Here is a 12,533-nt window from a genome sequence, read left to right on the forward strand (position 1 = left end):
TTAAAGTTAGGGATTATTTATGCAGATGTAAGGATTCAAAACAAATGAATTCCTAATGCATCCAGGGGTGCACATTATTCTAGAGTAAAAGCAAATTAAAAATGAGCAGACAATGGGGATTCCCCAGACATTAAAGACAGACAACCACGATACTTGTTTGGGTGTCTGAAATTGTCTGCATTGATGTGTTTACATGTCTGTGATCTGTCTCTCATCATGCTCGATACGCTGTGGCGTAACACCAGTCCCTAGACCAAGACAGAGATATACACTCCTCGCAGTTCAGCCAGACAGCTGATGCGTGACTGTCCCCCCCTTTCGGTTAGTGAACACAAACTGGCAGAAAGGCTTGGCCTTTCAGCGCTCGTCTCTCCAGATGTTCGCTTACTATATATATTTACAACGCAACTAGAAGGAAGTGAGTCTGTGTCTGAGTGGGTGTGTAAGCAGAGTGCGGGTGAGGAGGGAGAAGGAGCTGTTTCTTGTTTAGATCTCGTTTTATGAGTAATTCACTCTGACAGGTCAATGAGGGATGTGTTTGAAATGTGGGCACAGTACTCTGTAATTCCACATGAACGGTAATACAATTAAGACTATTTTTCAAATACTGTCCTCATTAACAAACAAAAGCAAAAATGGTCTTTAAAGCTGCACAATGGACTTTACGTAATACCTTCCTAAAGACTACAAAAGACCAAACATCAGCAGTCACTCAGAATAATTTTTCCAAATGGCACAACATGCATGTTTTGACACTGTTTCCTATAGCATTTGCTTTAATTCATGAGACAAGATTACAGACCACATAAGAGCAAGCGACTCCTCTGGGATTTGTCAATTCAGACTTGTTTGGAGAAATGATGTAATGCACTTACAGCTGTGCATGATTTAATTCAGCTTAAAATGCTGTCTGATGTTAGAACTGTCTGCACAGCTGGCATGGGGCAAGCATCATAAGCAGTAGGTAGAACAGGTTCTAATTTCACACATTAAGTGTGTCAGTCAAGGTTCGGCAGCCTTGGGTGTTCAATTCCATTGCAAGTCTCTGGTCCCGCTAAACCTTAATAACTGAATAATTGATCAGTTCTTGAATAATTCATCTTCAGCAGCATGGTGAAGTAATTACGGATCAGTTCAGTCATGTAATGCCACAGAATAGAAGAGCTAGGGATTCCTAACCCTTATCTAGGTCAGGAAGAGAACTTTTACATAAGACTATAACAGTGCCATCTTGTCATCTTGCATTGGCATGTATTTAGTCTCTACCTAAAGATGCTTTCTGCCCAACCACAGAACCAGTGTGACTTTGAAATGGCATTACTGTATGTGGAAATCTGGCTTGAAGAAAGATAGGAAGACATGGAACTGTAACTTCAACTTCACTCTTTCTAGTTGTGTTTACAAGGTGTCATTTAATATCAATCGTTTGCCATAGACAAAGTAAATTCTATCATATGATTCCATGGCAAAAAAAACTGCATCCACAGTGAAAACAGGGTAACAAGCAGGTTACCGCACACGGCTCAGAAGCAAACATCTGGAGTGTCGCTTCATTTAGAGCAGAAGTAATCAGCAAAACAAGGCAGAAACTTGTGTCCGTTAAGAAAATAAATATAATTTATTAAGAGGAGATTTATTGTATTTCTGCCCAAAATTAACGGCTTGGCTCCCTTATTATTTTTAGAGCAGCACTAAGGTAAGTGGAGCTGGTCCAAATGCTCTAGTTTTTTTTTGTCATGCATTTCAGCTGTGTCATACTCTGGTCAAAATATTGAGAGCCTCAGTAAAACAAATAGACTTTCTCTGCGGCAGCTCTGTCTGAGAGCTTCAGACAGAATTCCAGCATCTCCCATTGCCAACACTTTCTAGTCTTATCGATATACTCCAGTGGAACATGCGGCTCACACATGCCCCCCCCTACTGAAGGCGATCCTGGCTTCCTGCTGTGGCCCGACGTGGTTCAGTGGGGGTTCCTAAGATGTGTTGGTAAGTGTATAAGTATCTAAGGTAAGTGACCAAGATGTTTGCCAGTTGTTTTTTTGCCGACACAGCATTAGACAATGGACTTCTCTTCACCTCAAAAGCCTCTCTTTTTAGGACTGGAAAGCCACAAACCTAGAAGTACGTTCCTCTTTTCTGAGGTGCCTGTTTGTTGAAATTTCTGTTGTAGTAGTAGTGTTCTGTTTTTTTTTACATTATGAAACCCAGACGGAAAGGAGCTGTACTAGTGCTAAAGTAAATACAGTATTTTAAAGCCAAATAGTATATTACTGCATCCATTAGATGTTGAAAACTAAAACTGTTTGCACCGTATACCTGGTTTCTGGGATGTGGTCCCATTGATTCCCCGGCTCTTTGGAAACTAATGTTTTCGTGTAGTAAGGTCACAGGACCACGTCTTCACTGAGACTACTGCAGTAACTCAAGCTTGAGAGTTACTTAACCTGGTCAGTGCACTAGTCCCTCCCCGCAATATTACTGACATTGCTTATGTTTTTATCTATGTAATAGCGTACCTGGGAATCTTACCATTTTATTTATTGTATTATGGTACAACTGGTGCCCTGTCCAGGGTGTACCCTGCCTTGCGCCCGTTGCTGGCAGGTAGGCTCCGGCTTCCCGCAACACCGTATGGTATAAAGTGGTTTGGCAAATCCCATGACATGACATATTATGGTATTATTTGTGAGAGGCAGGGTTCCTTACTATGACTGCAGCAGTGCTGTGAAACCTGTTAAGAGTACGTGTGAACTGTCTGATTTCTGGTTTGACTGTTAAACGCTTTCTCTTTATTTCTTACTCCCTTAAAAATGGAACATGTACACAGCCGATATGAAATCCCGTTTAATCTCTGTTTGATTCATCTTGTGTTACACTCCCACCCATTTTAGTTTCATGTCTGGCTGGCTGGCTTTCTCTGACTCACCGTCACATCTCTTAAAGAAATGACTCTACTATGTAACCAATGTCAATCAAAGTCTTTCAGTCATATAGAGAATTGACTTCTTGCTGCACTTGAATAGTAATGTAAAAAAAAAGTACTTATGCCAATTTATCCTACAAACAGAGATGCAAAGAAGTTGTGCTTTTTTTTGTAGCTTCAGATGCCGAGTGTGAATCATGACACTAGAAGCCAGGTCTTCATGAACCCAGTATCTATCTGGATACTGGATTTACAGCTGCAATCTCCATCACTCCATTGAATGGATCACTGGGTGATGAACTGTTTCTAGCACTACTCCCTGCCCTTATGTTCACTCCTAAGCTGGCAGACGTTCCAAAACAACTGTTAAATAGCATGAATAACAAGCAAACTTTTAATAGGTGAATATTACATGAAGCTTACTAATCTTACTAAGCAGATTCTGAGTTCAATCAATTGACAAATCAGATGGATGGGAATTTGGCAGAAACTGATGTTATGAAGCCCTGCTGTAGACATCAATGACTACAGCCCCTAGGCTGTTTATCAATACTGTGAGAGCAGCACCTGTTCCAGTTCTACTTTGCTGCCATCTCATGGCCTGTGCATGAAACTGAACTTTTGTCTAAGGCTAGGCACTCCCAGTCTGTATAGGGTAGGAATGGGCACTGGCTCTACCTATTCAGTCTGGGAATATTAGCCATATATAATATATTATTAACTTTACACCCACACACCAGAGGTTTCAAAGAATTACTATGAGCATTTAGTACATAAACTTTAATTTAGAAAATTAGACCATTTATGTCTAATTCACCTTGTGGTCAAAAGGATGCAATCAGTAGTGCAGTAAGTCAAGTCCTGCTTGTTTACAGCCGCAAAAAAGGATTTTTTTGTAAGGAGACTCTGTGTCATAGCAGCCAAGCAGTTGCTTTAAATATAGCTGAAAACAAGATAAAAATGTGTTTTCTTCTTATCAAGGATTTCAAGTTCATAGATCTATAAAATTAGAAACTGATTGATTAGTCTTTGTCCCTTGTTGTATTCTGAGAGCTCTCAGCTATTGTTCCCTGTGGGCATCCTGATTGGCTGTTGATGAGGTCAGAAGTGAGGTCCCAGGGTTAGGATTCTGCCCCTTGGCTGAAGCCAGTTGGATTCTGGGATTGCCAGCGCCACAAGTCCTCACCTAGAGAGAGAGAGATGGGGGGAGAAAAAAGATTTTCTTTGTCAGTCTTTGCCAGCAGGACTGACTGTAGAGATGCACGGTCCTCCCAGCTCTCACTATTCAACTACCCAGAAACATGCCTCACACTTCCACTGAACACTTTTGGTTCACACCTTTGTTTGCCCTGAGTGCCATAACAACGCAGAGATACACAGTTCACACCACACACTGATCTTACTTTCCCGAAGTGATATATTTGCAGAAATGCATTCATATTGAATTTGACACAAAAAAGCAAGTGTCACATCAGTGCTTTCTGAGAGGGGGAGGTCAAAACTTTTACTGGCTGTATGAAAAATACAGCATTCTGATCTGTGCTACTCCCTTCAGTTTTTCACACATTTCAGACTTCTATAAAAGACAGTTAAACTGTCTTAAACTGCTAGAATTCTGGCTCAACCAGCTAGAGGTACAAAGGTCAAAACAGTGAGCCAAGTTAAAAGAGAAAAGTGCTGCTGATCCTGACTGTTACGGTTCATGCAACCGCAGAGCACGGACACAGCCTCCTCAGGGGACACAGAACACAGATATACTCACACATCTTCTCCAGCCCAAAGCTGGCTTTCCAGCCTAGCTCTTTCTCTGCCAGCTGGGGGTCGGCGTAACACGAGGCGATGTCGCCATTACGCCTCGGAGCAATCTTGTACTGGATCTGCCACAGACACGCAGACATCACCACAACACAACCGCAGCAGCAGGCCGCCTCAGAGATGTTTGCTTTGGAAGGTGACACAGCTCGTTCGATCGCCACAACACTGCACATAAAATGCCGCAAGGACTATTCCTCTACCAAGCTCATTCCTCTACATATCTGTATACCTATAAATATGCTTTGCACAGCATACAATTATAGGTTTCCTGTGAAACATCCTGTTTAGGTCACATTAGAGCAGTTGGCTACTATATTAGTATATATTTTTGTTTTAATGACACTTTATATACATTTTGCTGTAAAATGTTTTTCGATGGCTACCCAAAGCCAATCCCAGAGAATATGGTGCAAAGTAGGGCAATACGCTTGACAGGGCAGCAGTCATTACAGGGTGCACACTGGCACAATTCAAAGACACCTAGTCAGCATGTCTTTGCGAGATGGGAAGAAACCCTCCTACAACCCACATGATCATGGGCAACACACAAGCTCTACAGAAAACACATGAGCTCCAGCTTCAGCTTTTATAATAAAGTCAATTGAGTGATGTCCATGAATCTGTATCTTTACTCCAGTGACATTAAGCAGGACATAATTCCAGCATTTTAGTTTTATCTAACAGTAGCCAAGCTAATCTGCTGGCATGAAATCGCAGGTTTCATATTGATACCTGGGTGGACTGAAAAAAAAAGCCTCCTCTGCTACAGATATATGATGTAAAGTTTCTCTTGACTCCACTTAAGGTCCATGCTATTCAGTTTTGTTTTAATAATGAAGCCATCAAGATTTCTATCTCGAGAACTGAAAGATCCTAGCAGCTTATCACAGTGTTGTATGACCACCTACTACAGTATGTGCAGTCATGCTGGTGCAAAACATAACCAGTGGGGGGAGACAGACTCACCTCTCTCCCTGATGCTTTCTCCATGGCTTTCACCATTTGCAGCACAGAGTAGCCTGTGCCAGTGCCCAGGTTATAAATCTGCAGACAGAGAAGAACAGAACATCCACATCTCCCTGTGTCTGATAACAAAACATCTACAGAGTGTAAGGGAGAAGGTGGACTGGAGGACTGCAGGAGGAAGAAATCTACGAACTCAATGTGCAGAGTCAGAGAAACGACAGGAAAGAAAGCAGCATGCAGATAATGGTAATTAACCAGCAGAGTAGAGGAGAGAAATAACTGGGGTAGTGAGATAAAGAATGAAACCCAGCTCAACTGAGGTACAGGAGGCAGAGGTGTCATGAGGTATCCTGCAGGAGGGTGGGTGAGCAAGTGGAGAACAGAAGTGAACACAGCAGACTGGCACGGGTCAGTACCTTACAGCCGCAGTTCTCCTTGAGTTTCCGGAGAGCAGCAATGTGGCCCTTTGCCAGGTCCACAACGTGAATGTAATCTCTCACTCCTGGACAAGAAGAGAGAGGGGGAGAATGTAATAATGATTAGGTCATAAAGTCGAGTATTACATAACCATGCCTTGAGCAAAGCAATGGAGCTGCAAGACAAAGCACATGGCCTCCTCCCATTGTGTGTTAATGTGAGTGTCCATGTCGCTGTCAGGAGAGGAAGGGCTGAAAGGTACAGTGGTTCAGCTTTGTACGCCTCCAGCCTTACCACATGCATGACTCTTGGACTGTTGCATCCTAACGCTGATGCAAATAGGCATCAGGTTGCAGAGAAGAGGTTTGTTGGTTGAGATACAGGACATTGTACTACACAGTGGAAGGACTTGTCCAGCTCAAGAGGACAGATCCCTACCTGTGCCGTCGGGTGTGCTGTAGTCATTCCCAAACACATTCAGGTGCTCTCGTCGTCCGATCGCCACCTGAGAGAAAAGAGCACCATGGGTGGCGAAACCTGGGAGTCAGTTCGCAGAACGTTTGCTACATATTGCGAAGGATAAACTCTGAACTGGTGCAGCTGCTGACAAGTAAAAAAGCTGTACTGAAACTACAAGCCATGAAGTTCAATACATTAAAAATTTTGGAAAATGAAACCACAAACTTTTGAGAGTGATGGTGATGCTCCATATGGGTTTTAGTCGTCTTATTTCCATTTTTTAAATTAGTTTCTTATAAATCTATTTAATCGTGTTTCAATACATGAAAATCATAAGATATCTTAAAACATTTTAAAAAACCAGGAGAGTTAGTGCATTCAGACACTCCCTATTTTCTGCTGTGCTGTATGTAAGAGGTATATGGATACTCTGTGTGTGTGATTGGCAGGTGACAATGAGACTACTAGTTACCTGGGCAACATAGGGCAGAAGGTTGTTGGGAATGCCCTGAGGGTCCTCTCCAATTTGTCCTGAGCTGTGAGCCCCGATGGGGTTGAAATAACGCAGGAGAACTGCATTCCAGTCCTGTCGGAGTGACCCACAACACAGAAGCACTGAGCACACTGGCACCACAGCTCTGTTAATACTGAACACGCGACTCACACAGCACAGCACTGAGACACAAATGCAGGACTATAAAAATACTGCTCACAGCACCGATACCTTGAGATTCTGACAACAGTACTGAAACACACTGTTCAAACTATGGTATGTTCTTACCAATATGAAAGTTTACCATCGTAGATTTGGTCAGTATCTTTTAGTATGACCATGATTTATTTATATTGTGTTTTTTTTTACTCTGCTATATTTTCCCAGGGCTTGTATCACACTTTCCCATAGCAGTCTATGTTTTATCCATCATTTCACTGTGCTTCCCTATACATGCGGCGGAACATTTCAGAATTGTTATGATCTGCTCTACTTGTTTTAGTGCACACAGACCATTAAACTCACTATTCAGACACTATTAATCCACTCCAGCAAAAGACACCGGGAACACACCCTTCCTCTCACTTCTCTGCTTGAAGGCACTGATCGCAGTGCTCAGTAAAAACTGATACAGGCCGAGTACTATTCATCCTTTACCTTCTCGGCCTTGCACTGGTCCTTGATCATCTCCTCGATGAAGTACTTGGTCTTCCCGTAGGGGTTGGTGCAGCCCCCTGCAGGGTGGCTCTCATCGATGGGCAGCCGCTGGGGGTCTCCGTACACCGTGGCCGAACTGCTGAACACAATGTTGTGCACGCCATGAGCCTGCATCGTCTGGGAGGGACAGACAGAACACACTGAATCAGAATAACGTCGAAAACAGACAGACGATAATCCTACATCTCCTAAGAAACAGTAATACAGACAAAGGATGTTACGCCTAGAATTTCAAAGGACGCACAATTAGCCCGTTATATTGAATTTGCATTGCCTAAATCAGAGAGATGAGCCTGTATTACTGATGGCACGCCTCTTTCTAGTGCTCTTCTGTGCTGCACTGCCGTTTAATGAATCCATTCTGAGTGTCTGTCCATGCCCGTGTTGGAGGGCTGTGATCCCAGACTGACCTCGAGCAGGTTGATGGTTCCAGTCAGGTTGACCCGGTAGTACCGCAGAGGTTGCTCCACTGACTCCCCAACTGCCTTCAGACCCGCAAAGTGTATCACAGCTGTGAACCGGTGCTGGACAGACAGAAGGAGCTGTGAGCACAGTGGCAAAAGACTGGGCCACAGGCAGATGCAACACGGGGCACACAGAAGGAAAAGGACATTTCAAAAGTCAGCTGAAGAAACAGAAGGTGCAGAATATTGATAGTCATTAGAGGATCAATTATACACAAAAGTAGAAAAACTTAAAATTGTTAATCAACAAAACGACTGTCAAGACCTACCCCCTTCCAGTCACAAGTGCTGCAATCGTAGCAAAATACTGATGTCACATACGAGTGAGAAATCAAGTCAGAACATGGCATTGCTAAGATTCCAGAAAATCAGAAAGAAAGAGCGACAAGAACAGTACACAAATTACAGTTAACAAACATGCAGACAGAAAAAGCCAAGACAGCTTAAGCAACCTAGACAAACTGGAGCCATTCACAGTCAGACAGATGACGGCATCGATCCTCATACCTTCCTGAAGACCTCCTCCAGCCCGGCCCGGTCCAGTAGGTCCAGCTCATGGAATTCGATTGCAGTGTCCAGGATCTTCTCAATCCTGCGCAGGCTTTCCGGAACACCCCCCTCTCCTCCACAAACAGGACCACAGGATTGATATCAGCAACCGCAACTCTCAAAATACAACCTCCGTTCCGTCTTATATGCAAAATGATATTACTGATGCCAGGATAATGAAAGTATGTTTCTCATCTTAAAAAAAAGTTTAACCCGTATAGAAAGGAAATGCATTTTGATGACTTCTGCTGTTTTGAGATGCCAAGGGAGCATATTGGAAATGACATTAGTCTGTGCATACCTACAAAGCACAGCACGTTAATATTGACCCAGAAAGCAAATGAGGATTGTGAACGGCAGACAAAAAGGTCAATGTGGATTGGGAGCAACAGATGTCTCAGCAGTTCCACTGGCAAAGCAGCCCTTTGGCAAAGCTATGGATGGTCAGTCGGATTGGGGCATTACCTCGGATGGTGTTGCTGAAGTTGTCGATGACTACAGGGCAGAAACCTGCTTCAATCAGCTCCACCACGCAGTGGCTGCCAATATACCCTCCTCCACCAGTCACCAGCACCTTCTCTCCCATCCCGACTGTCTGCCACAGAGAAAGACACCAGCGCTTGAGTTTTATAGAGACGACACCTCCTTGGGGAAGAAGACAGTAAAGTACTTTACACAGTCATGTTAATGTCAGGTGAAAAATGTTAGCAGACTTTTTGCTCCCAGTCTCCACATTTTGAGAGCTCAGCAGGCCTGTTTCGTACTGTTCATTGTCATCACCACATGGATCCATCACCGATTCACGGCCAGTTTAAAAAACAGGCTCAAGTGCACGAAAAAGGTTTAACAAATAAAATAAAATCAGCCAAGTCTTGTAACAATGACAATCCAGGCTGGACAGAATGGCTTAATGTACTGTTTACCAACCAATAACGACACAGAATACAGGTCATCGTTATTTGAAATCAGTTTTAAATATATAACCCCATCTGGCATTTTGAAGTGGAAACAGAAGGGGGGAGGGGTGGGGTGGAAAAAAGTAGAACCATTGCAGGAGGGAGAAAAGAAAGAGACCCTTTACTGCCCCAACACAAAGGGGGCTGTGTTCACGGCGGGCGCGTCAGTCTCCCCAGGAACGCGGTGGGACGTGGAGCCTGGAGTGGGCGTGTGTGTGTGTGGAAATAGAGATGGCAGCCTGCAGGGGTGTGCGTGAGGTATTCTGGAAAGAAATCCTCCGGGATTAAACTTCGTTCAGGTTCTCTTGGTTTTGCCTGCGCTGTGCACAGTACAGCCTGGACAGGCTCCCGGAAACCACATGCAAACACCGAGTCAGCAGCAGCACTGAGAGGCATTTGTCAGCAAAAAAAACAAACACAACTTGTGCAATCTATAAAACACACACTTAGTAAAAGCCAGCGTCCTGTTAAAGTCTGTCCACAGTATAACACAAGGCAGGCTTTCAGATGAGACTGCAAAAAAAGTCTGAGTGTTGAATGGTGACTTCAGCCTAAATTACACCTCATTTTGAGGACTTCTTGTGAACTATGGACACTGTTCTTTTAGATATGCTTTTGGTATCTATAAACTCCTTTGCCTGTCATTCAAATCCCTTAGTACCTAATGTATAATTTAACAGTAAAAAAGGGAGAAAAAAAAGAGTAAACCCCTCCCTTTGTTCAAGTGTCCCACAGTCAATACACATCACAGTAGAGTAAACATGGGTCTCTTTCCCACACCCTTAAATGAGCCTTCTGATTGGATCAGGGGAAAGACACAAGCCTGGGGGATTCTGGGAGAAGGAAAGTGGCCTCCTGACTTGCTGTCAGGGATTGACAAGGAGTGCCAGAGACGTCGCACAGTCCAGAGTGACACCACCCTGCTTACACGTCTGCTTTCTACGTCATGTCTCCCCAAGCCCGTCCCCCCCCAGGTAAGCTCATTAAAGGTGGTAGATTTAATTAGCCTGTAGAAATTTTGTCCCTTTGGTTTGCATTGATCTTTAATGAATTAATCAAATTACCAGGTTCAGTATATGTAAAACCCTGAAGAAGGCTCCACGGCAGAAACGTTGTGTTTTCTTTCTTCTCTTTTCAGCATGGAATAAACCTATTAGTTGTTCCTCTTCTCTCTGTAATACAGCAAACAGCTTTTACCACTAAGAATCCCAGATGAAGGGCTGTGTGCTAATGTGAATGAAGAGGCTGTGAATGAGCCTTTGTCACATGAGATCATTCAACAGAGAACAGTGCCTTGCACCTTCTTCCCTGTGTCCTAGATGGGAAAAGGTACAACATAATGTAGCAAAGCCTCACAATTTATATTAGTGCCACAAACCACTGGATACACTTCTAGTAGATCTCTAAGATAAACAAACCTCCTTCATGGCCACCACATGATTTTCAGAAAAGGCTTTAATAATGTTTATTTTTTAAAGAATTGTAAGCAGCAAGTCACTTAATATTTGGTTTCTTAACAGGCTTATGGGATAGTAATTGTATTATTCATAAAATCAGTTTATGGGCAGTTTAAAGAAAAAAAGTATTGAGAAAATAAAACTATCCTGATGACAAAGTCGTCTGGGTCATATTAGTTCTAAAATCAGAGATCGTTAATGAAAGGCTGCGAACTTTTGTATCTTTTTAAGAAAGATTCAATAAATGATCAATCGAGCTGATTCCAACTTGGTTTGATTGATAAAAATCGATAACACTCGATGTTTGCAATTCGTCACACGATCAGAAAAGTAGCTGACGTTTCCACAACTTCTCGATTAGCTGTTCGAAACGTGTCGATTGTTTCAGTGAACTGCATTTATCGACAATAAGGCGAGCACTGACTGCTCAGATGGCGCTCAATTAATAAAATCACGAACAAAAAATGCACTGTATCTTTTGAAAATCAGCTACAAGAACTGGATATTTAACACGGGATGAATAACCAGAAACATAAAATAAGAGCAAAGGTGAATAATCCTTTCCATCCTCGTTGAGCTTTCCACAGAAACATATTGTTTCAAACATCTGTATCCATCATCCAAAGATTTAATTGGTGTTAAAAGCTATTTTATTCACATGACATAGAAGAGAAAATCCATTCATTTAATTGGCAATGCATTTCAATTTTAACGCTCATACTTACGTTTTACTTCAATCTCCGGTTATCGTCCCTGTCTTTCAGGTAACAGTGTGTCTCCGTCCCACCGCAGCTGGCGAACGATGCGTTCGTTTGAAAGGAACACAGGCAAAGGAGCAATAACCTTAACTTTAAAATCGTATTTGAGGCTTTGAATATACCTGCTTCTTTAAGAACCTATATTTCTACTTCCTGTTCGACTGAGACGTGGAAGGAGGCGGAGGGCTGGATGTAGTCACGGGACTCCAAAGTCTCATTACTATTGGTCGAAACTGTTTTGACGTCACGGCCAAGGAAGCCTCCATGGTAACCGCGCCCTTGACGACGTGTATTTCCAAGCTTCCGGGTTTGTTCTTAAACTTAGTACTGTGTATACCCGTCCATCTGCTTTTAGTGGTTTCATTTACAGTATAAGCATTGATTGGTCTGGCACATTCATAACGTCACCCCACCCCAATTTTTTACAGCCAAGTGTAAAACAGAAATAACATGATTGTTTAGCAATTACAATACGTTTTGCCAAACAATTCACTGGAAAAATACTTTTTTTAAAAGCTGAAATAATAATAATTACCTTACCGATCTTTTCTGCACGATT

The 12,533-nt window shown here is 42.8% G+C and overlaps 1 protein-coding gene across 4 annotated transcripts; it reads right to left on the minus strand.

The window, feature by feature from the left end:
• Positions 1-3,688: 3,688 nt before the first annotated feature.
• On the minus strand, positions 3,689-12,128 carry gale (UDP-galactose-4-epimerase). 4 transcript variants are annotated; one of them, XM_088933321.1, is made up of 12 exons: positions 11,942-12,128; positions 10,824-10,931; positions 9,269-9,398; positions 8,762-8,877; positions 8,201-8,314; positions 7,731-7,907; positions 7,053-7,166; positions 6,560-6,626; positions 6,121-6,206; positions 5,705-5,782; positions 4,686-4,800; positions 3,689-4,109 (listed from the first exon to the last, which is right to left on the minus strand). In XM_088933321.1, exons 3-12 carry the CDS (start codon positions 9,387-9,389, stop codon positions 4,045-4,047), a joined length of 1,053 nt encoding a protein of 350 aa, XP_088789447.1. In that variant the 5' UTR covers positions 9,390-9,398; positions 10,824-10,931; positions 11,942-12,128; the 3' UTR covers positions 3,689-4,044. The 4 variants fall into 4 exon arrangements, with proteins under 4 accessions (XP_088789447.1, XP_088789449.1, XP_088789450.1 ...); XM_088933323.1 differs by having other exon boundaries at positions 8,762-8,874; positions 11,942-12,121; XM_088933324.1 differs by lacking the exon at positions 4,686-4,800.
• Positions 12,129-12,533: the final 405 nt, after the last annotated feature.

This window comes from Atractosteus spatula, chromosome 14 (genome assembly GCF_055471065.1).
Source record: "Atractosteus spatula isolate fAtrSpa1 chromosome 14, fAtrSpa1.hap1, whole genome shotgun sequence".
Taxonomy (NCBI): Eukaryota; Metazoa; Chordata; class Actinopteri; order Semionotiformes; family Lepisosteidae; genus Atractosteus; species Atractosteus spatula.

What these genes read in the sequence shown, in the direction of transcription:
- gale (XM_088933321.1), bottom strand. Translation starts at nt 9,389, where the DNA reads ATGGGAGAGAAGGTGCTGGTGACTGGTGGAGGAGGGTATATTGGCAGC. An exon ending in AGAAAGCATCAGGGAGAGAG is followed by an intron (nt 4,801 to 5,704) that starts GTGAGTCTGTCT and finishes TGTCTGTGGCAG; the next exon opens with ATCCAGTACAAGATTGCTCC. An exon ending in CTTTGGGCTGGAGAAGATGT is followed by an intron (nt 4,110 to 4,685) that starts GTGAGTATATCT and finishes CTCTCTCTCTAG; the next exon opens with GTGAGGACTTGTGGCGCTGG.